General features: G+C 33.0%; 6 protein-coding genes across 8 annotated transcripts in view; 3 read left to right on the top strand and 3 right to left on the bottom strand.

Annotated features, from left to right (window-relative positions):
- LOC104729257 overlaps window positions 1–3,536 on the top strand; it is an 18,342-nt gene extending 14,806 nt beyond the window's left edge. Inside the window, exons 22-26 of the mRNA XM_010448186.1 lie at window positions 232–937; window positions 1,095–1,349; window positions 1,552–1,734; window positions 1,831–2,172; window positions 2,388–3,536. Of these exons, the coding sequence (XP_010446488.1) occupies window positions 232–937; window positions 1,095–1,349; window positions 1,552–1,734; window positions 1,831–2,172; window positions 2,388–3,137 (2,236 nt within the window). The 3' untranslated portion in view covers window positions 3,138–3,536. The remainder of the gene's footprint in view (window positions 1–231; window positions 938–1,094; window positions 1,350–1,551; window positions 1,735–1,830; window positions 2,173–2,387) is intronic.
- Window positions 6,704–9,821, bottom strand: LOC104729258 (S-adenosylmethionine carrier 1, chloroplastic/mitochondrial). 3 transcript variants are annotated; one of them, XM_010448188.2, is made up of 13 exons: window positions 9,720–9,821; window positions 9,482–9,555; window positions 9,289–9,393; window positions 8,969–9,055; window positions 8,716–8,788; window positions 8,375–8,465; window positions 8,112–8,165; window positions 7,944–8,039; window positions 7,759–7,848; window positions 7,609–7,660; window positions 7,333–7,394; window positions 7,160–7,240; window positions 6,704–7,061 (listed from the first exon to the last, which is right to left on the bottom strand). In XM_010448188.2, the coding sequence occupies exons 2-13, from the start codon at window positions 9,537–9,539 to the stop codon at window positions 6,936–6,938; spliced, it is 975 nt and encodes a 324-aa protein (XP_010446490.1). In that variant the 5' UTR covers window positions 9,540–9,555; window positions 9,720–9,821; the 3' UTR covers window positions 6,704–6,935. The 3 variants fall into 3 exon arrangements, with proteins under 3 accessions (XP_010446490.1, XP_010446489.1, XP_019089757.1); XM_010448187.1 differs by having other exon boundaries at window positions 9,664–9,820; XM_019234212.1 differs by having other exon boundaries at window positions 9,657–9,784.
- LOC104729259 (protein SLOW GREEN 1, chloroplastic) lies at window positions 9,965–12,016 on the bottom strand. Its single transcript, XM_010448191.2, has 5 exons — window positions 11,322–12,016; window positions 10,957–11,100; window positions 10,748–10,828; window positions 10,402–10,617; window positions 9,965–10,289 (listed from the first exon to the last, which is right to left on the bottom strand). The coding sequence occupies exons 1-4, from the start codon at window positions 11,952–11,954 to the stop codon at window positions 10,432–10,434; spliced, it is 1,044 nt and encodes a 347-aa protein (XP_010446493.1). The 5' UTR covers window positions 11,955–12,016; the 3' UTR covers window positions 9,965–10,289; window positions 10,402–10,431.
- Window positions 14,642–16,512, top strand: LOC104729260 (alkane hydroxylase MAH1-like). Its single transcript, XM_010448192.2, has one exon. It carries the CDS (start codon window positions 14,754–14,756, stop codon window positions 16,311–16,313), a length of 1,560 nt encoding a protein of 519 aa, XP_010446494.1. The 5' UTR covers window positions 14,642–14,753; the 3' UTR covers window positions 16,314–16,512.
- On the top strand, window positions 17,336–19,022 carry LOC104729261 (alkane hydroxylase MAH1-like). Its single transcript, XM_010448193.2, has one exon. It carries the CDS (start codon window positions 17,386–17,388, stop codon window positions 18,925–18,927), a length of 1,542 nt encoding a protein of 513 aa, XP_010446495.1. The 5' UTR covers window positions 17,336–17,385; the 3' UTR covers window positions 18,928–19,022.
- LOC104729262 lies at window positions 22,030–22,718 on the bottom strand. The gene has a single exon (XM_010448194.1). It carries the CDS (start codon window positions 22,679–22,681, stop codon window positions 22,256–22,258), a length of 426 nt encoding a protein of 141 aa, XP_010446496.1. The 5' UTR covers window positions 22,682–22,718; the 3' UTR covers window positions 22,030–22,255.

The raw sequence follows: 23,361 nt of genomic DNA on the forward strand, positions 1-23,361 counted from the left end.
ATACTGATACTAGTGAATTTGTTTCTTATTCTTTTGCAGGCAGGTTTATTTTTCCTTAGGCATGCAGAAGCGGTGGAGAAAGATCTTCCTGCAAGAGAGATCTATGAGCTATTACTGCTATCCCTTCAGTGGTTGAGTGGGCTAACAACTCTTTCACACCCGTAAGTGATCTTGCACCACAATATGTAATCAATTTTACTAGGTTTATGACTTTAGATTTACCAATACCAGGGTTTATCCTTTGCATCTTCTACGAGAAATTGAGACGAGGGTGTGGCTACTGGCTGTAGAAGCAGAATCACATGTTAAAAATGTCGGAGCATTTAGTCCAAGTAGTGGGAAAGACATGGTGAATGGAAAGAGTTCAAATCTTATTGACCGAACTGCAAGTATCATAACAAAAATGGACAGCCATATTTCTTCAAAAAAGCATGACCCTAGGGCCCCTGGCCAAGGACATCAAAGGAACCAAGACACAAGCACTTCAACATATGGTGTGAACACAAAGCCCAAGAGGAGAGCAAAAGGAAATGTCCCACAAATAAGACATTTTGTGGATTCTTCAGATAGGAATGCTGATTTTGAAGATTCTTCATCTCTTCTAAACATCAAAAGCGAGTTCCAGCTTCAAGAGGAAAGCACGGGATTGGAAATATCCTTATCAAAGTGGGAAGAAAGTATAGAACCTGCAGAGTTGGAAAGAGCTGTTCTGTCTTTACTGGAGTTCGGACAAGTAACAGCTGCTAAGCAGCTCCAGCTTAAGCTCGCTCCAGGGACTTTACCTTCTGAGCTAATTATTCTGGATGCTGTTATGAAGCTAGCAATGCTTTCTACACCTTGCAGTCAATTACCATTGTCAATGTTGGATGCTGAAGTTCGTTCTGTTATTCAATCACACAGTCTAAAATTAGACCATCCTATGATTGAACCGCTGCAGGTTGTTTCTCTATATCTTTCTCACCTAACTTTCATTTGTTGTTGTGAAGACTATTACATTTAAAAAAAAAACACAAATACCAGTTTTTCCCATTTTCCCTATCTTGTTAGTATATTTTTTTGTTGGATTTAATACTGATTGGTATCTGATCATCTAGGTTTTGGAGAAATTATCGAACATTCTAAATGAAGGCAGTGGACGTGGGTTGGCAAGAAAAATTATAGCAGTTATAAGAGCTGCTAACATACTGGGACTTACATTCACTGAGGCATATCAAAAGCAGCCAATAGAGTTGTTACGTTTACTTTCTCTTAAAGCACAAGATTCTTTTGAGGAAGCATGTCTTCTTGTCCAAACGCATTCCATGCCCGCTGCTAGTATCGCTCAGATACTTGCAGAATCTTTTTTAAAGGTAATTTAGCAAAACTATCTCTGTGAACTTGTATGTGTAGAAAACACGCTTTATATATTTTTATTTTTGAAAAGTTCATCTTTTGACAAAGTTCTTTATCATATGGTCGTTGTTTGATTAGCTAATCAGCCTATATTGATGCCTTCTTTACGTCCTGTGGGTTATCTCGTGTTATGTCTCTAATCTGTCTTCCTTGTTCCAGGGTTTATTGGCAGCTCATCGTGGAGGATATATAGATTCTCAAAAGGAGGAAGGGCCTGCTCCACTTTTGTGGAGATTTTCAGACTTTTTGAAGTGGGCGGAGCTTTGTCCATCTGAACAAGAAATTGGTCATGCATTAATGCGTCTTGTGATTACCGGGCAGGAAATACCACACGCATGTGAGGTATGTGATTCTGTGAAAGCTTCTTAACAATAGTTTTATTACTGCACGAATTTCTAGACAGATGAGAGGATAATATAACGGAATGCTGTTTGTCAGGTTGAGCTTCTTATTCTCTCTCATCACTTCTACAAGTCATCCACGTGCCTTGATGGAGTTGATGTTCTTGTGGCACTTGCTGCCACTAGGGTCGAGGCTTATGTTGCTGAGGGCGATTTCTCATGCCTGGGTCGCTTAATAACTGGAGTCGGAAACTTTCATGCTCTTACTTTCATTCTCAATATTCTAATCGAAAACGGGCAGCTTGATCTTTTACTACAAAAGTTTTCTGCTGCTGCTGATGCAAACACTGGCACTGCCCAAGCTGTCAGAAGTTTTCGGATGGCTGTTCTGACCTCGTTGAATCTCTTTAACCCAAATGACCATGATGCATTCGCAATGGTATGCCTTTAGTAGCTGGAATCATCCGAGTAAAAGACTTTATTTCATTATGTTTTGTCTGTTTACCACAGGTGTCTAATTCATTACCATACTAGATGATACAGTGTGTCTAGATTGGCTTTTACCACCTCTGTTACCTGTGCACGTGAAGGAACATTTGGAATATTTTTAAAAAGTTACTTCTGTTCATGGCCTTTTTTTCCATTTGTCTGCAGGTATATAAACACTTTGATATGAAACATGAAACGGCTGCTTTGCTAGAGGCACGTGCAGATCAGGCTGCACAGCAGTGGTTTTTACGGTATGACAAGGATCAAAATGAAGATCTCCTTGATTCAATGCGCTATTACATTGAAGCTGCTGAAGTTCACACTTCAATTGATGCTGGAAACAAAGCACGAAAGGCTTGTGGTCAGGCTTCTCTTGTCTCCCTTCAGATAAGGATGCCAGATTCTAAGTGGCTCTGTTTATCTGAAACAAACGCGAGAAGAGCACTTGTTGATCAATCCCGTTTCCAGGAGGCTCTGATTGTAGCAGAAGCCTATGGTCTTAACCAGCCAAGTGAATGGGCGCTTGTGCTTTGGAACCTGATGCTCAAACCCGAACTAGCGGAAGATTTTGTGGCTGAATTTGTTGCGGTGCTTCCGCTACAGGCTTCAATGCTTTTGGAACTGGCTAGATTTTACAGAGCGGAAATGGCAGCTCGGGGAGACCAGTCTCAATTCTCAGTATGGCTCACAGGAGGAGGGTTACCAGCTGAGTGGGCTAAATACATGTGGAGATCATTCAGGTGCTTGTTGAAGAGAACACGGGATTTGAGGTTACGGTTACAGCTTGCTACAACAGCAACGGGATTCTCTGACATGATCGATGCGTGTATGAATGCCTTGGATAAGGTCCCGGAAAATGCTGGACCACTTGTATTAAAGAAAGGACATGGAGGAGGATACCTACCGCTCATGTGAGTGAGTGAACTCAGAGATCATCCCAAATGATGCAATGCTCCTGCTTCATCGTTGTGAGAGGTCGACAGAGCTGTAAATTAGCTTGGAGAAGTTGGAAAAAGGGGTTTTCGATTGATTTCTTTTTGGTGTTTTGAAAGAGACAGACTTAAAAAGTGTTCTTCTTCATAGGGTTAGTGTTTGTGTGTGTAGTATGTATGTTTTTTGTCCATGGCTCTCACAATCCTTTTTTGTTTCCTTTTTGCTCTCCTTATATATATATTTTTTGGTCCCGGCTATTAAAAATGTACTGTTGAGAGATACAATACAAGTGAGAGAGCGAGAAAGATTAATAGTGTACAGTATAATAACTGTCTTTTGTACAAGTTATTTATAAAAATTGCATTGATGAATCATTTCGAATTTTTAATATTTGCAGATTTGCTTCGAATCATATTAAGATAAAATGAAATTAGGATTAAACAGTCTCATATTTGCACTATATTATTGTTTATTAATGTCGTTTGCAAAATGGGGAGGAGTTTGTTAACTTAATTGTTCATAAAAAATTCCAATTATACAAAAACGAAAGAACGACGGTTCCGTTTCCTCACGCGCTTTCTTTCTGAAAAAAATGAAAAAGGGCCAAAACCGCTGATGGGTGAGAGTGGGTTATAGCATGTCATGTCACCTGATTAAACTTAAAATCAAAATAATTCTATTCAAAGATTCTAATCGTTATGGTTACTTCTCATTAATTTGAAGATTAAATTAACTTTTTATTTTTTCCAAATTAAATTTTAAGAAAATTATCAAATACAATCTCAAAATTATATTTAAGAAATGGGAAAATTGGAAATAAAGGAGGTTTTTTAAAAACCTTTGTCCATCTATACTTTTTTTTTAAAAAAATTTGATAAAATAGGTTTCAAGGTGTAAACAAAAGCTAATTATATCCTAAAAAACAATTCAGATTAAATTTCTATATCAATTATATATGTAGATTAAATGTGTAGATTTTTATTAGATGAAATTAGGAAAATACCATATTAATCGAGATATTGGGTGAAAATTTAGTGGGCTTAAAAGATTTTACCTGTTCATAAACATATGAGAGATAAAAAAAAAAAAAAATTGGGTAAAAAAAAATTTTGGGATGGCCAAAAAAAACTGATTTTTCTGTATTTGTCTGAAAAAATTTACCCGATCACGTTAGGTTAAGTTATGAGCAAATCGATTTTTCTGTATTTGTATTTCTTCTAAATAATTAAGAATACACATTCTAAAATATATTAGAACATATATAAAAATTAAATACTGAATCGTAACCATAATTTAAGATTATTTAAAAAATAGGGGATACTAGAAAAAATAATATTTTTTAAAACATTTGTTCATCTACATTTTTTTTTGTAGGTTTGGTCATATAGGTTTTAATTTGCTTTTTAACCAAGTTTTGCCCTCATTTTTCAAAAACGAAAATAAGAAAATATAAATAAAATTTGAAAGTAAATTTATGTCCAAAAAAAAGAAAACAAAATGGAAACCTAAGCTTCTAATATCTTTTCTAAAAATAATAATATAATAATAAAATTATTGTTATATATTTTTTTAAAAAATTATATCTTTTTGAATACTAATTATTTTAGAATATTATAGTTTTTAATTTGCTTGATGTATAATATAGTTTTATATTGCTTGTTTGTATTATTTGCATCATTATTTTGTGAAATATATTTTGAAGTAGTAATTATAATATTGTAATTGTGAGTAAATAAAATTTATGAATTTATCAGTCACATAAATTTAGTTTTACCAATCTGCTAATGTGAAGAATCAAAATACACATTTTTTTCATAGAATGAGTAATATGTCCATGTAAAAAAAAAAGAGTAATATGTCTTTGATTTTAAAAATTCAAATCACAACATATGCATAAATTTTTTTACATATTTATTAATCATAAGTATTATATGATAATTCAAAATAATTTGTAAATAAAATTAAAGAAAGGTGATAGGAGAACCATAATTTAAAATCTTAACAAAATCTTCCAAATCTAGTCATTAAAAATAATCATATTATCTACTTAGATATAAAATGTTAGTTTTAAAAATTCCGATTGGTTATATATTTAAAAAATAAATAATAATTTTGTCCATAATTAATTAGAAAAAGAAAATATTTTTTTTTTGAAAATTAATAATTATTTAAAAGGTTTATTAGAAAATTCTGATATATTGTTTATATTTGGCCTAAGTATTTATTATCTTTATTAAATTAGGTAATTAATATTTATTAAATATTTTCTAATGACATTTGGATGTAAATTTTTACACTTTTTAAGGTTAGTTTCATATTTGTACTTCTCAGACGGGTAGTCAATTTTTTCTGTTTTTGTCTAAATAATTTAGAATACACATTCTAAAATATATTAGAACATATCTAAAAAATAAATACAGAATCGTAACCATAAATTAAGATCATTCAAAAAATATTCACTTTCCTTATTTAGTTTATTTTCTTTGTATTTCTATGGTATTCTAAGTTTTACAGATTATAAATTCTAAAATGTTTATGATATATCTTCTATTTCTTTCAGTATACAGGGTAAAACGTGGAAAATTTATTCTGAATTGATGTAGAATGAAGAAAAATCTAGAATACATATTCTTAATTTGGTAGAATATACAAAATTCAGTTTCTGAAGTTTTTAAAACAATTTTTTCGTCTAAACTTCGTAGAACATGTACAAACTGTAAAATGAATAACCTAAATGTTTTAGAACTTGAAAAAATCATAGAAAGTATTTTCTGCAATTTAGACCAGAAATCATCAATTTACAAACTGATTTTTGACACCCAAAACATTTTTTTTACACAGATGTATACTAACATGTGTTTACTGTTTGTTTTTTGGTTTAAACTCCTAAAAACTTCACTATATCTATTAGTAGGGGCATTTTCGTCACAATTGACAATCTTAAAAAAAAAATGTATATGGACAAATGTTTGGATAAAGCTCCTTTAATTATAATTTTCCCTAAAAAATATTGACTTTTCTTATTTCATTTATTTTATTTCTATTTCTATGGTATTCTAAGTTTTACGGATTATACATTCTAAATTATTTATGATATATCTTCTACTTCTTTTAGTATACAGGATAAAACGTGGAAAATATATTCTGAATTGATGTGGAATGAAGGAAAATGTAGAGTACATATTATTAATTTTGTAGAATATACAAAATTCATGTTTCTGAAGTTTTTAGAACAAATTTTCCGTCTAAACTTCATAGAATATGTACAAACTACAAACTGTAAAATGAATAATCTAAATGTTTTAGAACTTGAAAAATCTTAGAAAATGTTTTCTGAACAATTTAGACCATAAATCATCAATATTAAAACTGATTCTTGACACCAAAATAATTTTTTTTTTCAAATTTTTTTTTTCACAATTGTTTACTAGCATGGGTTTTCTAATTTTTTTGTGGTTTAAACTCCTTAAAACTTCACTATATCTATTAGTAGAGGTATTTTCGTCACGATTGTCAATCTCCAAAAAAAAAAAGTGTAGATAGACAAAAGTTAAAAAAACCTCCTTTATTTCAAATTTTCCCTTAAGAAAATTATCAAATACAATCTCAAAATTATATGGAACAAATTTGAAACCAGACACTATTTTATTTTTAATGAAAGTTGAATTGATCATTGGTAAATGACAAACTCTGATCACACAAAACTCACAAAGGGGTTGAAATGTGAAAAACATTAAATAAACACCTTCCAACCATTTTTTCTTGTGTGCTGCCAGAAAATTATTCCTCCTTGGATTCTTTAACCGTCTTGGGACGTCTCTGTGCAAGTGTTCTCTTAGTGCTCTCGAGGACACCAAAGAAGATTGAACCTCCAATACCTATCCACAACACTCTTGGCCCAATACCCTACAAGTCAAGTCATATCTCCTCTTAAAACTGCTCAATTTACAATAACACTTTTCTAAAGATTTCTACTTGAAAAACTAGTCCGTTTGTGTGTGTACCTTTAAGAGTGCAGGAGCTCCTTCCTCTCTTACAATTGTTTGAACACAGTCAACTATTCCTTGATATTGTTTAGCTGATCCCTGAAAGAGGAGGTCAAGATAGAACAATAAGATGATTGGATTTTGGAGACAACAAAGGGAGACTTTTTAAGGTGTGAGAATACTATTATTACCTGAACCATTAATCTTGTCTTAATAACATCAAGAGGAGTGGTGACTGCTCCTGTCAGAGCACCTGCATAAACCACGACGATATCCATAATGCCAGTTAAATCACTCGCACAATACCATTAAACTGGTTTTTGATGTAATAACACCATTGCACTTTGTAGTGTTAAGGTAAATGCAGAACAGAGTCTTTTCTAAAGTCCAGCGGCTTATATCTCATTCAAGTTTGATTTTATAGATCCGGAGAAATTATATTAAAGCATATAAGATATGTCACCAACCAGCAAATGCACCGATGAGAGCGTTCTCAGGATCACTAAGCTCTCTACGCGCCTGCCAAAGAGTTGACCAAAGTTAATCTCATGCAAAGTATCAATTCATCAGAAGTTACCATATAGAAGAAATGTCAAATATATTGCCAAGAAGCTTACTGCTTTTTTATAACCCAAGCAGATCTGCTCATATATGCAGAACTGTATAGCATCAAAGGGCAAATCTCGCAAAAGGAAGGACCGATACCCCTAAAAAGCAATTGGAATAAGTTACTACACAAAATGACAAAAATTCAACAAAAAAGTGGAGACTAAAAGGGAGAGCTTAAAAAGATGTTACTAACTGCATATAGACCCTTAAATCCCTCTTGTGATGCGATAAGTCGAACAGCATTGGGGGCTGATGTAAACTGTCCGGTCTGCATTCTTTGCTTCACAACCTAATGAATACACACACAGAAATGTCAACTGAGGGATTCTATGTCGAACATGATCCAAGAGAGAGTTTTTACCTCTGTAGGTACTCGAATCAGAGAGGCAGCAAGTCCACCAATGGCCCCTGCAGTCTGGAATTTGAACAAGGGAACAAATTATTACTTTTCAGTTCTAATATACAAGGCGTATGCGAGAAACAGTTCAATGATCAAAAACATATTGTTGCTTATAGTATACCATTTTATTTATTGATGTGATAACGACCTGATCATTTAGTGATAGAAGAGACTGATAAAATACTTTTTCAATGGCAAATTTAGAGATAAAGAAAATCACTCACCAGGTGAGCAACTGCGCTTAAATGATCAGGGAAAGTCTTCAGTAGTTTCTGCTTTGTGGGTTCGTAAACTCCAACAAATAAAGCCGAAGCCCTACAAAGAAATATTGTCAAAATAATCAAGCGTCAAAAACATGTACTAGAATATAGGAGAAATAGAAACAAGTACTGCGACAATCTTTTGTCTATTTGGGTTGTCGCCATTTAGGCCCTTTAAGAAGAAACCAGACAAATTATAATCTATGGTTGCTGCATCATCCATCACTAATGTCAAGTGGCCAGAGAGAGAGAGAGAGATAGTGGAAATAACAAAAGTAACTAGGGATGAGGTCAGAGTCACTTACGGTAAGACACCAGCGATATTTCCAGCTAATCCTGAATAAAGACCCTTCAAAACAATTTTCCCACCTCCACGAGCTGCCTACATCATAAGACCAAAACAATTAGGAACTAAAGTTCAAATTTTTTGTTTGGTTTCCCCGTTTAGACCACCATAAGGACTACATGAGCTAGTAGCATACAGATAAAAGCAAGTCTAACAAAGAAACTTAAAAAAAGAAGCAAAGGATTATAACACAAGCTTAATAGTTTCTTGACCTGCCTGAAGTCTTGTCTTAATTGTATCAATTGGGTATAAAGCTGTTTCGACAACAACTCCAGCTGTACCTCCTGCTATAAATCCCTCTGCATCACCAAAACAAACATAAAAATAACAAAAGTAAGACAGCTGAAGCTGCCGATCTCAGGAACATAGAGGGTAGTATTTTTCAAAACACAATGTTTAACAATGAGCATAAAAAGAAATTATCTTTTCCAGGTATAAAGAATCAGAGCATCAGATTCAGAAAAAATAAAGACTGCAAATGAAGCAAAAGAGTTAGTAGAAAAAAAAAAAAGGGCAAAAAATAAAGACGAACCAAAGAGAGAGCGGAAGAAATCAAAGGGTTTGTCTTCTTGGGTATTAACAGATGCAAAGCCTTTGCTCTTTCTGAGCTGTGGACTTTGCATTATCTTCGATACATCTGCAACAATCAATACACAAAAAGGAATTGAAAAAAAAAAGACTTCACAGTCAATAATGAAACCACTAGAAGAAGCGAATTTGTTTACCAAGAGAAGTCGAAGAAGAAGAGTTCTTCACATCAACAGAGAGAGTAAGAGGAGCCATCAGAAACGCCTTTTACCTGATTTCACCAAAACCAATTCCACTCATCTACAAAAATCTAGTTAAGCAACTGAAGCAATACAATACAAAAGCGCATAAATGTAACGAGTGAGGCATTGGAGATTACAGGAAGAAACGATAGACAGGCGCGAAGTGTAAGAGGGCGAGAGAGAGAGAGCTCACAAAACGAAACACGTTCTTTGGCTCTTCCCAGTTCCCAAGAGTTTCTCAGCGAAGAGATTAGACGACGAAGCAGTGCTCTCTTCTGTTTTACACTTTTGTCGTTTTCACCCCAAATGGGCCTAAATGGACCCACTAGGCTATTATTAAAGCCCGTAACCCATGCCTTAGTCGGTATATTTCATGAATAACGTGGTGATACATTTTAGATATTTTAATTTGAACCCAACAAAAAATAATTTATCAAATACAGGTCATAATAATAAAAAATAGCACCACTCAATCTCAATCATGGAACTAACTTTATAAGAAGTAGCCAAAAGTGAAACTGTGAAAGAGAAGTACTGTATATGAGCAATTTAACGAAAAGTACCTAATTTGGAATTTTATACACATGAAAAAAATGTTACTACAACCTTTTTCACGTCTGATTCTGCACTTGAGAGAAATCACAACATGACTGCAACCCTCCAAAGTGTCATTCTTCTAGGTTCCACAGTGCACCCACTGACTCCGCCTGCTCCAGTGCGGTTTTTTGTCATTAACCCCGTCACATGATAACATTATAACCAACTGTCATGTAAATGCAACAACAACAATATGTGATTACATGAGTGTCACTCCAAACACCAAAATGAATACTTCTAACTACTGATGAAGCATCGAGTAAGATGAAATTATTTACCTGGATATTGAAAATTATTTTATCCATGATTTATTTCCCCTGAGCAAATTTAGCTTTGAATGTGTTTTGAAGTCGTTCTCGGGATTTGGCTTGAGCAGCCAATGCAACATCGTCGAGAAATCCCTTTTGTGGGAATTCTTCAGGTACAAGACTCCAATATATCTCAAACTGTTGCGCTGCTTCTTCCTTTTTCTCCATTAAGCTATACACTATGCCCTGAAACAAACGCTTGCAATTTCTTCAAAGCTGAATAGCAAAAGATAAGCCTAATATCTTTACGCGTTACTTGCAAACTGAGAGATGAATTTAGTGAATCAAAGAACATTCTTTTCATGAACAAACTTACCTGGCAAAGGTAAGGTCGAAAATCCCGGGGGTTATCATTGACCATTTGTTGAAATACCTTTAGACCTTCTTCAAATTGACCCTGAAGTTTTAAACCAATGTCCATAAAGTACATAAAACAATCCACTATATCTAAACATACTTAAAACGTAGTTCAAAAAGACCAAACACACACAAGAAGGAATGGTTTTGCAGATGACTGGGTTTTACCTTGACAATATGCATTTGACCAATCAAGACTTGTATGTTTCTCTCCTCAGTTACTCGGTTTCCTTGTCGAGCAACCTCCATAGCTTCCGTGAGCATATCAAAGACAGAGGAGTCATGACTCTTATGCATTACCATTGCAAGACCCTGCAAGAAACAAGACAAGAGAAAACTTGAATCCTTTTGAAAGGAGCAATATCGAAATCAAGGCAGATGATTGGGTTTTAAGTATATCGAAATCTAAACATACTTAAGGCAGTATACTATTACCAACCAAGAAACAAGAAAACACAATTTCTCCTAAACATCCACTTAATTCACAGTTTCACTAAAAGACTATAATCTTTAGAAGGTGAGAAACACATTACGTGCAAAGCTCTGATCAAAAGAGGTTGTTCTTTGAGAATATCCTTAAACAATCTCTTAGCTCTGCTCAGTTGTCCCATTGTCTCATAACAAAGCGCTTCTAGAAGCTTCCATTCAATCTCACGAGGCTCTAATTTCATTAGCTTCTCAACATATTTCACAGCATCTTCAGTTCTCCCTCTCCTCATCTTCTTATACAAAACAGCCTTCAGAGCCTCCATGTTCTCTGGCTCACCCTCCAGAAGCTTCTCGAACATTATCTCGTCATCTAACTCCGCTTGAGAGACCACGGTTGCAGCGGGTAGCGCTAAAGCAGGCTTCGAAGAACAAAACCCTAGAAATACAATCGACCCAACAAGTAAAATCGCGGCTTTTCTCGCTAGAGTCTGAACGAAGAAGTCCTTGGAAGGATGAAGAGACGTCGAAGAGCGTTTAAGAGGAAGATGTGATAAGGGGGAAGTGAAATTGGGATCGGATTGGGCGAGTTTGGGAGCGAAAGCTCGGGAATTTCTACAACGAAATTGAAACCCATTTGGATTACGCAGATGGGTCGGAGTAAAAATCTGTGATTGGTCCCGGCGATGATGAAATTTAGCCGGAGAACAAAGAGCTAATACTCCTCCGATTGAACACATCAGGCGTCTTCAGCGGCGAGTGTCTTGTAATTTTTTTTCTCCGGTTGAATGACATTTTTTACAATGCCTTTACTGTAAAAATAACACCTTTTTTTTTTATATTTTACATCAATGTAAAAAATAAATCTTTTTAAGTTAAATAGTGAATTTATTTTTATTCAAGTCGGTATGTAGTACAAAAACAAATTATGCTGGTTGTTACATTCTGATAAATTATGAGTGAGGACATCAATGTAACACTTTCATCTATATTAACATTTTTAAACACTTTCATCTATATTAACATTACATTTTAGTTTACGCACTTTAAGTTTTGATTATTTAATTTGTTTTATTTATAACATTAACCCCTAACGATTTTCCTAAAATAACATTTCGTAGAAACTCAATTAATATAACTATTTAAATCGACCTAATTTAATATGTTTATTGCCATAAATAGCTCAACAACATCTATACATTTTGATTTTCCAAAAACAACTCTATGCATTACTCATAAAAATCTTTAAAACTATTTTAATAGATCTTTAGAAACTGTATGATCTCTTAAATTTAAATAACACAACCAAATTTGAGTAACAAATGATTACAATCATAATAATTATTATAACGTTAATAAAGTTCATAAAACGGAAACCCAAATTTAGAAGCTCAATAATCGGTTATATTTAACTTTAGCATCAATAAATACATTTAATATAGTATATATCACGTTAAAAACTTAATATTATTCTACGATAATGTTATCAACTCAAATAGTAAAACACTAAAATCTCTCTTTTATTGCTATGGATCGTAAACTCCTTGCTCATCAAGCATTTTCCATGTATAAATATCAACTTCACAAACAAAACACAACACCCACACTCTAAACCACTAATATGACGGTTTTGAAACACGGGTTAAACCACTAATATGACAGTTTGTTGTTATATGGCGGGACATGTTATTAACATAATGGTTTGAATTAACATTAGTATAAATATAAAATATTATTAATTCGGTTTTGAAATACGGGTTAAATCTTCATTTAATTATATGGTCAATACCACTAATATTAGAATATTAGACATATTAAAGCAGGGTATTTAACTAAAATTTTATAAAACAATTAAATTATTGGTAAAATTGTGAGTTAATCCGATAATAGCTTATAAATTACATATTTATGTATTTATTTCCCCTATTATTGTTCTAATAATTGACAATCCAAAAACAATTATTATTTAACTAAAAACAAACTAAATATAAAAAGTAAATAAAAATTAAAATGTTATTATTTTTTAAAAAATTGTTCTGCGGTGTACCACAGGTTAAAATCTAGTAAATGTGCATTAGTCTAACAAATTTTACCAGTGGCATCTGTCCGCTAGTTCTAATCACTTTTCGCAGATGTACTTCCAAGTGGACAAAGTACGTAGAAGCTGATTTTAAAGATTTTCATGATCTCTATCATCTATGCATGCACTAGGGTGGACACAAAGATACGACGTTCGACACATCAAAATTATGCAGATAAACATATTTTTCGTATAGTTAATTCTAAATCTGAAGTAAAGAACGCATGGAGGTTTGGAGCATCATCTAAGGCCATGGAAGATTGGAAGAACGTACCAAAGTAGTAGACAAGAAATGATACAAGGACCATGGAACCTGAATCTGCCAGTGGAGATAAGAACCCAACAGTAGGCAAGGTACACTAGACATCTCATACGTCACTATCGAACACCACCAATCACGCAATCCCGAGAACTCCATTATTGTAGCTTTCAGATCAATTATTGCGAAAGATACAGTTTGGCTTCGAACAAACAACTACATATTGTTAAAAGCTATTAAGCTAAGAAAATGACATTACTATATACAATTTGTTCCGTTGAAGCTAACTAACTTTCTTTGTTTCCCCTATATATAGAAAATCGAAACGTGATGTATCTCACTGCTAAACTACAATATTGATATGTCAATTTTATACATTTGTAGATGGTCCATTACAATGATTAACACATTAAATAACAGAGAACGATATTATACTTTAAATTACTACTAATACAAAAAAAAAATCATTTTTATAACTAATTAAATCCCAAGACATGCAATATGCATGTACTTCAAAATTTACATGTTTCATAAGTTTTTAAGTCATCAAATTAAATCCATTTAAATGTGTTTCAATTTTTAACTACATTAGTTAAAAAATCGTTTGAACATATTGAACAAAATATATATTTGCTATTTTCTTAAATACCAACAGAACCATAAATTAACATCTACTCCAAATCCCTTTATAGAAATGTGATAAACCATTAAAAGTCTGAAACTTTAAAAACCACTTATTTTCTTGATAAAATAAAAGTATATACTGGCCAATTAAAATTAAGCTCATATATTTATTTTCTATTTACTCTCTTCAAAAAGCTTTAAACACATCTTTTTTTTTGTTTTGTTAAAGCTATATAGTTAAACAAATCTAGCTGCACAATTGTATTATATTGGGACGTATAACTAATTTTTCATAATATGTTTCAAAGAAGGTTTTGACTTCCCCACAAAGCTACGATACCAAACAAACAAAAAAGGACATATATAGTCACCAAAGATAAGGTACGAATACGATCTAGCTCGTGTTATAATTATTGAAACGACAAAGACAAATAACAACCAATATCTAGGACACACAGACGATGATGCATGCTTTCTAGTTTATATATGTTATCTCCTTAGTGTATGAATGAAAACATAAAACAAAGAATCAAGCATCACCACCATAGTGTGATAATCTCCTAAAATTTCTCCCTAATGGCTTTGGTAAGCTTACTCGAAATCTCCATTGCTTTCACTTGTTTCCTTATCTTTCACTTTTTCTTGATCAAAAAGAAACAGCACCGTCCCTTTCTCACAAACTGGCCGATCCTTGGTATGCTTCCGGGTTTACTTCCCGAGCTCCCTCGTGTTTACGACTTTATAACTGAGCTTCTTGAGGACGGCAACTTAAACTTCCTTTTCAAAGGACCTACTTTGGGGGGTCTCGACATGTTGTTCACCGTTGATCCTGCTAATATCCACCACATCATGAGCTCAAACTTTGCGAATTACCCAAAAGGAACCGAATTCAAGAAGTTATTTGACGTTTTGGGAGATGGAATTTTCAATGCGGATTCGGAGTTGTGGAAGGATCTAAGGAAATTTTCTCAAAGCATGATGAGTCATCCTGAGTTTCAAAGGTTTTCATTAGCTACAAGCTTGAGTAAGCTGGAGAAAGGGCTTGTGCCACTTCTTGATCATGTTGCTAAAGAGAAAATAGTCGTGGATTTACAAGATGTTTTCCAAAGATTCACGTTTGACACTACGTTTGTTTTAGCAACCGGGTATGATCCAGGTTGTCTCTCAGTTGAAATGCCTGAAATCGAGTTTGCAAGAGCGTTAGACGATGCAGAGGAAGCCATTTTTTACAGACATATCAAGCCGGAGATGGTGTGGAAGATGCAAAGATGGATTGGGGTTGGAGATGAGTTGAAGCTGAAAAGAGCTCATGCGGTTTTCGACCGTGTTTGCTCTGAGTGCATAGCTTCTAAGAGAGATGAGATCAGCCGAGGGAGGACTGATAATATCAGTTCCTCTTCTTCTAAAGATTTACTGATGTCTTCTATTAATGTTGACACGACCAAGTACAAGTTGTTGAATCCAAGTGATGACAGATTTCTTAGAGACACAATCCTATCCTTCATGTTAGCTGGTAGAGACACAACGGGCTCAGCACTCACTTGGTTCTTCTGGCTTCTATGCAAAAACCAAGAAGCCGTGGCCAAGATTCGTCAAGAAATCAACACAAACCTATTTCCAGGAAACAAGACCGCTGGTTCTGTTTCTTACGATTCTGATTCATTCAACCCCCAGGATGTAAAGAAGCTGGTGTATCTACATGGAGCGATTTGTGAAGCGCTCAGACTCTATCCACCTGTTCCCTTTCAACACAAGTCTCCTACTGAACCGGACGTTCTTCCAAGTGGCCACAAAGTCGACGCCAACTCGAAGATTCTGTTCTGTCTTTACTCCTTAGGGAGAATGAAATCGGTTTGGGGAGAAGATGCGTTCGAATTCAAACCGGAGAGATGGATTTCTGAGAGTGGAAGGTCGCTACACGAGCCATCTTATAAGTTCTTGTCGTTTAACGCCGGTCCAAGAACTTGTTTGGGGAAAGAAGTGGCTATGACGCAAATGAAGACAGTTGCTGTGAAAATCATACAAAACTATGAGTTTCAGGTCGTTGAAGGGCACAAGATCGAGCCAGCTCCTTCTGTTATTCTCCACATGAAGCATGGTCTTAAAGTCACGGTCTCTAAAAGATGTTGTGTGTGAATGTTATACTAGAAAGTAGAAACTCTGGCAATCTCAGGTCTGCTTGAAAGTCATCCACTAAATTATACGTATAATTGATCTTTGTATAACAGTTAAAATATAAATGTAATGGACGTTGTGTCTACTACTTTCAGATTGAATAGCAGCGGTCTGTATTCAATAAAACTATGTCCATTTATTTATTTAAGGCATATATAGAGATGGTAAAGGAGAAATGTGTGGATCATTTATTTTTAAAATGATCCACATAGTAAAAATTACGTAAATACAAAAAATGACCATGCCATTACATGTAAAGTTATTTTATGGCAAATGTTCATGGCACATTATATACTATGTATCATCATGTTGAAACGTTTAGAAATATAATGACAGATAGAAGTCTTCTTCTTATAATGGTATATTTTTATTAGTCAATACATATTTATTAGAAAATCAAAGTAGTAGAATAAAGAGATGTAAAAGAATTTACTGTGTTTCTAAAAGAATAATAATCTAAAACGAGATAGATGCATATGATTTAGAAAAATATCTTGACCTTTATAGTAAGTAAGTATATATATCTATAATAGTCAGATTTCAAAACTAACGTACTATTTTTTTTTGTTCTTGGAAACAAAACAAACTTGCAGATGTTTTATATAAGAGTAAAACTAAAAAAGTTAAGAGGTATCATGATTATCTGAAAATCTATATTACCATATAGGTTACACGTACGATCTGTATTTATGGATAAATTTTAAAATTATGCAAATTTTAAAATATTTTATATCAGAAAATAACTAGTTGGGTAACAATATGTCACATGCATTGGTTTTCAAAAGATGACTGGACTTATTACAAAGCTATAATACCAAACACACAAAATAGGACATAATCACCAAAGAAAGTTAAGATTTTATTCCATTCTGTAATTTATTCAGAGGACAAAGACACATCACCAGTTTCAAAAACGCCCAAAGGAAATGCTTTATATATCCTCTACATGAGAGCAAATTAAACTCAAGAATCAAGCTGCAATTTGGTGTATCCCAAAAGAAGAAAAATACAGTACGTTTTAATTTTATCTCTAATGGCTTTGATTAGCTTGTTTGAAATCTCCATTGCTTTCTTTTGTTTTCTCCTCTTCCGATATTTCTTGATCAACAAGAAACCTCACCGTTTGTGTCCAACAAACTGGCCATTCCTTGGTATGATTCCAGGCATGCTCGCCGAGATCCATCGTGTTTACGACTTTGTAACCGATATTCTCGAGGTCACAAACTTAACCTATCCTTGTGTTGGCCCCTTATTCTCCGGCCTAGACATGTTGGTCACGGTTGATCCGGCTAATATCCACCACATCATGAGCTCAAACTTCGCAAACTACCCGAAAGGACCCGAGTTCAAGAAGTTATTCGACGTTTTGGGAGATGGGATTTTCAATGCAGATTCGGACTTGTGGAAGGATCTGAGGAAATCAGCCCAAAACATGATGATGAACCCCGAGTTTCAAAAGTTTTCATTAGCTACAAGCTTGAATAAGCTAGAGAAAGGGCTTGTCCCACTTCTTGACCATGCAGCTAATGAGAAACTCGCTGTGGACTTACAAGACATGTTCCAACGTTTTACGTTCGACACTACTTTTGTTTTAGCCACCGGGTATGATCCAGGTTGTCTCTCCCTCGAAATGCCGGAAGTCGAGTTTGCAAGAGCTTTAGACGATGCAGAGGAAGCCATTTTCTACAGACATGTCAAGCCGGAGATCTTTTGGAGGATCCAAGGCTTGCTTGGGTTAGGAGATGAGAAGAAGATGACGAAAGCTCGTAAGACTTTAGATCGTGTTTGCTCCGAGTGCATAGCTTCAAGGAGAGATGAGATAAGCAGTGGGATTAACAATGTTGATTCTCCTTCTAAAGATTTGCTGACGTCTTACATGAACTTGGACACGGCCAAGTACAAGTTGCTAAATCCAAGCGATGACAGATTCCTCAGAGACACAGTTCTGACCTTCATGTTAGCTGGTCGTGATACGACAGGATCTGGACTCACTTGGCTCTTCTGGCTTCTCTGTCAAACCCCAGAAGTCATGGCCAAGATTCGTCAAGAAATCAACAAAAACCTGACCGATGGTTCTGAGTCTGGTGTTGATTCTGGTTCATTCAACCCCCAGGAGTTAAAGAAGCTGGTGTATCTACATGGAGCGATTTGTGAAGCGCTCAGACTCTATCCACCTGTTCCCTTTCAACACAAGTCTCCTACTGAAGCGGACGTTCTTCCAAGCGGACACAAAGTCGACGCCAACTCGAAGATTCTGTTCTGTCTTTACTCATTAGGGAGAATGAAATCGGTTTGGGGAGAAGATGCATTGGAATTTAAACCGGAGAGATGGATATCTGAGAGTGGAAGATCGGTTCATGAGCCATCTTACAAGTTCTTATCGTTTAACGCGGGTCCAAGAACTTGTTTGGGGAAAGAAGTGGCTCTGATGCAAATGAAGACTGTGGCTGTGAAAATCATACAGAACTATGAGATGAAGATCGTTGAAGGGCAAAAGATCGAGCCAGCTCCATCTGTTATACTTCACATGAAGCATGGTGTTAAAGTCACCGTTACTAAGAGATGTTTGGTCTGATTGTTTTTTTTTTAAGTAATGCGTTTTTTTTTCTTCCTTTCTTCTTGGCATTTTCAATCCTCCCTGAGCGAGGAAATAAGGTCAGCTGAAGCGATTCAACGCAATAAAATAAATTTTTCAAGTTTCATTTAATAGTGTAATTTTTAAATATGGTTTAAACAAATACAAGACATATGGCAATTTATACTAATAAAAGTAGGAGCTATAAACTCCTAAAACTGTCCATATAGGATTTTAAACATCCAATAGGGATTTGACATGTCATTATTTTCCAGAATTTTCTATATTAAGAATTATTTTAAAGAACCTATCATGATTTGACATGTCATTCATTAACATTTTTAAAAAAAATTATGGAAATAAAAGAACTATACACAATATCCCACATCGGCTAGAAAATGTTTAGACAATGGTTCAGAACCAATATAAATAAGATTAATATGCTTCCAACAACGAATGAGCAGGAAAGTTTGATTTATCATGCGTCCAAGTTTAAAAGGTTTATTCGGTTTGATCCGGTTTTCTATTTGATCAAATTAAAACATGAAAAAGTTTCAAAAAAAAATTATAATATTTAAAATTTTTAAAAGTTTAAATATTATAAATATTAAAACTTTTAAAAGTTTTTAAATATTATAATTTTAAAATTTTAATAGTTTAAAATATTAGAAATATTGAAACTTTTTAAAAGGTTCAAATATTATATTTTAAACCTCTTAAAAGTTTAAAATATAATAAATATTGAAACTTCTAAAAGTCTTAGCTTTAAAAGGTTTCAAAATATTATAATTTTTAAATTTTAAAAATTTCTTAACATTTAAAAGGTTTTTTAAAAATTATAATCTATAAATTTTAAAAGTTTAAAATACGATGTAAATATTGAAACTTTTTAAAGGTTCAAATATTAAAAATATTTAAACTTCATAGAATGTTTTAAAATATTACAATTCCCTAACCTACATAGAAATTTTAAGATATTATATCCATACTAATAAAAAGTTGAAGCTATAAACTCCTAAAGGTGTTCATATAGCATTTAAATAAACCAATAAAAATTAGATATTTCACTAATAACATTTTTGGAAATGTAGTAGTAATCTATATTATTATGATTTTTTAGAAAAAAAATGTAAAATCTATAGAACTAAAAGAAATATGTACAAAGTCCCACATCCGCTAGAAAATTTTAGACAATGGCTGAGAACCATTGTAAATAAAACTAATATGTTTCTAACTATAAATTTACCAGGTTTGCTTGATTTATGCTTATTTATCAGGTTTCCAAATTTAAAAATTTTATTTGATTTATTTTTAAAGGTTTAAATATTATTATAGAATATTTAGAATATTATAAATACCTCCATAAAAATGTTAAGATATTATAACTATTTAAAATCTATAAAAAGTGAAAGTGTCATTAATATTTAACTCTAAAAAAAATGTTAGAAATATTTAAACTACATCTAAAGTTTGAAATATTTTAAATATTTAATCTCTATCAAAAATTTAAAAGTTTAAGAATTACTAAATATTATATATCAAATTTTTTAATATCTTGAAAGAATCTTACTTATCTCCGTTTGTGCTTTATATCTCTTATGAGCTGTAAAACATGTTTTTGTATATGACTTTATAGATGATTTGATACTTTTGCAGTAATTTTTTTTTTTAAGTCTAAGAAAGAAGGATTGAGGCGCAAGACCTTGATTTGATGTTATTTGAGTTTAAAGAAGAAGGATCGATGAAAAGCACAAATATTGTTTTAACTATACATGTGTTCATATTACTTTCTCTACAAGTAAGGATTTTTGTTTGAGAAGTTTCAATACGTGTGGATCTAAAACCGAATAAGTATATGAATGAAACTATCAATAATTGGGTGCATGTGTTGACTATGCTGGTCTTCATGAATTGCATAATTTTTATGATGAGAAAAAAATGATTTTGGTCTTGGAGTATGATGGGTTAACAAGTTGTGTGGTAGTCTAAAAAAAGAGTTTTCATTGAAAAAATGTGAAGAAGTTAACGAGGAAGAACAAGAAGAAGAGTATAACGAAGAACTGGACGGTAAAAGTAACGATGAAAATTACCATAAAATTTGACAATGAAAATAATAAGAAAGAATATGAAGAATAAGAAAACATTAAATAAAAAACACGAAAACATAGGTGATAGCGATCAATTAAATATGAAAAATGAGATAAATTCATGATTATAATTTTTTTTTGTTTTTCTGGTGGTCAAAGAAATGGTTTAGGATATGTGAGGTCACCAGTTTGATCCGCCTCGCATGGACGTCGAGTTTTTTTTATCAGATTTGATTTTCAAACACAACTGATTTTTATATTTTTAAAAATTGTGTATCTGAAATTTTTTTTTCCTTTAAAGTTTTCTATAAGATAATATTTTATTACCGTCATCAATCGATCATATATAATTTTTATTCAAAATCTAGTAACAATAATAATTATATGCACGCCCTGTACTGAAATCTAGTTAAATAATGTAAATAATATCCAACGAACTCGTATATAGCTGTATATCCCATTATTATGGCAAAGTAATTTTTTTTGGTAAGATTTACATAATTAAATTCGTGCCATTTGAATAAATATTTAAATTTAAATTTATTATTTGTAATATCCAAAAACAAACATAAGATATTAGTATCCATAATTTAAATAATTAAGAAACTTTTAAGTTGCTAAAAATGTAAATTCTTGTGGATCATGTTATGGAGCAGGTTATTCAAGTAAAATACACAAAATATTTTAGTTTGATATCAAATGAGTTCACGAGAGGTGTTATACCAATTCTAACCGGTACCAAACACAAAAAATACAATCCATCTAATATTATAAAATATTAATATTAATAAAAACATATTAAAACATGTATAGAAGATACATTGATATTTTCTAATAATTATTAAAAAATGGTTCTGCGGTATACCACATGTTAAAATCTAGTTAATTAAGTAGAATGTTGATGCATAGTCATAGACAGAGTTGTCGCTGAATATTTATGGGCTGCAAGCCCAAATAGAACAAATGTTGTATAATTTTTTATAATTAATTAAAAAAAAAGAATTGTTGACTAACAAGGAAATAATAGTACTGGGATTTGAACCCTGGTGTTGGGCATTAAAAACCAAATACTTTTACCATTAGAGTAAGAAAACTTCTCATAAAAAAGATCGATTAATGATTACATATTATCTGACGGCCGCAAGTACCTGCTTGCTCTGCTTGTAGTCCTGACCGGCTCTGGTCATATGTCTATATAATTAATATTAAACAAAAAGTACCATTGTCATGCACCATAAACATTATTTAGTTTTTTTAATCCATGCATGTTTGAACACTGCTGGCAGCTTTTTATCTTTTATAAGATAAATTCCATCACGTTTGGCAATCCAATGACGCCATTTATCACAATCATCAATGACACCGGCTTTGTATGCTATAAATTCTTTACTATATCGCATGTACAATCCATGTTTCAAAGTACAAGTCCATCTTGTCCTTCTGCCTAACTTGTCCCCGAATACTATTCTTTTCATTTCTTTGAATTGTAAATTTGCAACAGATAGATTGTCATCTCTGGAGTGACAATGGTACTGGAGAACCAAACCGGGACCAAGATCGTTCTCAATTAGAACTTTGTTGTTCGGACATTTGAACCATGATGCTATCGATACATTTAACTCAAAACACATTGCAAGAACAAACATACAAATCATAAGACGATTCATTTTCTTCTTTTTTATCTAGAATATTTTTGGAGAAATTTTGGAGAGTTAGATGCATGAATCTAATGACATCAAAGTGTAGTATTTATAATGATTTCCTGCTGTTAATAATCCCGTTTATTTTTATGTGTGGGCTGAAATAATTAGTTGAATTGAAAAACAAACACATATGAACTAAAAATAGATAGTGTAAAAAAGTATGGTTGAACTAGTAAAAAGAAAATCAACCTTACAAATTTTGTTGTAAAATTTATTGGATTTTGGAATATTCTTGGAAATAAGGATGTTGGTTCCGTAATTTATGACTTAGTTATTGTAAGAGAACTTGTGCTGAAGAATTTTTCAGCGTATAAGAATAGGATATCTAGTCGTTCATTGATACTAGCCATGTTCTTTCTGTCGCCGTGCGACTCTCACGCGCGATTCATATAAAAGTAACTGTGTATTGTATACTTATGACTTATTCAAAGGGTATGACCTTAAATTTTGAAATAAAAATGGATTTTTAGATGAGATTAATTATTTTCTTCATTGTCAATTCTTCTCAAAGGTCCGTCAATGGCTTCTATACTATCTACAGTCGCAGCTTTAAAAAATGGATATGGATAAAGGATTGAGTCGCTTGTATTTCTAGCGGCTCTGATATTTTAATTTCAAAATCGCAGTCTCAAGTATACAGAAGA

Source organism: Camelina sativa, chromosome 12 (assembly GCF_000633955.1).
Source record: "Camelina sativa cultivar DH55 chromosome 12, Cs, whole genome shotgun sequence".
In the NCBI taxonomy this organism is placed as follows: domain Eukaryota; kingdom Viridiplantae; phylum Streptophyta; class Magnoliopsida; order Brassicales; family Brassicaceae; genus Camelina; species Camelina sativa.

Coding starts and splice junctions, on each gene's coding strand:
- LOC104729258 (XM_010448188.2), bottom strand. CDS start 9,539: ATGGCTCCTCTTACTCTCTCTGTTGATGTGAAGAACTCTTCTTCTTCG. Junction 8,040..8,111: donor TGATTCGAGTACCTACAGAG/GTAAAAACTCTC, acceptor TGTATTCATTAG/GTTGTGAAGCAAAGAATGCA. Junction 7,849..7,943: donor GATTTAAGGGTCTATATGCA/GTTAGTAACATC, acceptor ATTGCTTTTTAG/GGGTATCGGTCCTTCCTTTT.
- LOC104729259 (XM_010448191.2), bottom strand. CDS start 11,954: ATGTGTTCAATCGGAGGAGTATTAGCTCTTTGTTCTCCGGCTAAATTT. Junction 11,101..11,321: donor TTTTGATCAGAGCTTTGCAC/GTAATGTGTTTC, acceptor TGTTTCTTGCAG/GGTCTTGCAATGGTAATGCA. Junction 10,829..10,956: donor GTCAAATGCATATTGTCAAG/GTAAAACCCAGT, acceptor TTAAAACTTCAG/GGTCAATTTGAAGAAGGTCT.
- LOC104729260 (XM_010448192.2), top strand. CDS start 14,754: ATGGCTTTGGTAAGCTTACTCGAAATCTCCATTGCTTTCACTTGTTTC.
- LOC104729261 (XM_010448193.2), top strand. CDS start 17,386: ATGGCTTTGATTAGCTTGTTTGAAATCTCCATTGCTTTCTTTTGTTTT.
- LOC104729262 (XM_010448194.1), bottom strand. CDS start 22,681: ATGAATCGTCTTATGATTTGTATGTTTGTTCTTGCAATGTGTTTTGAG.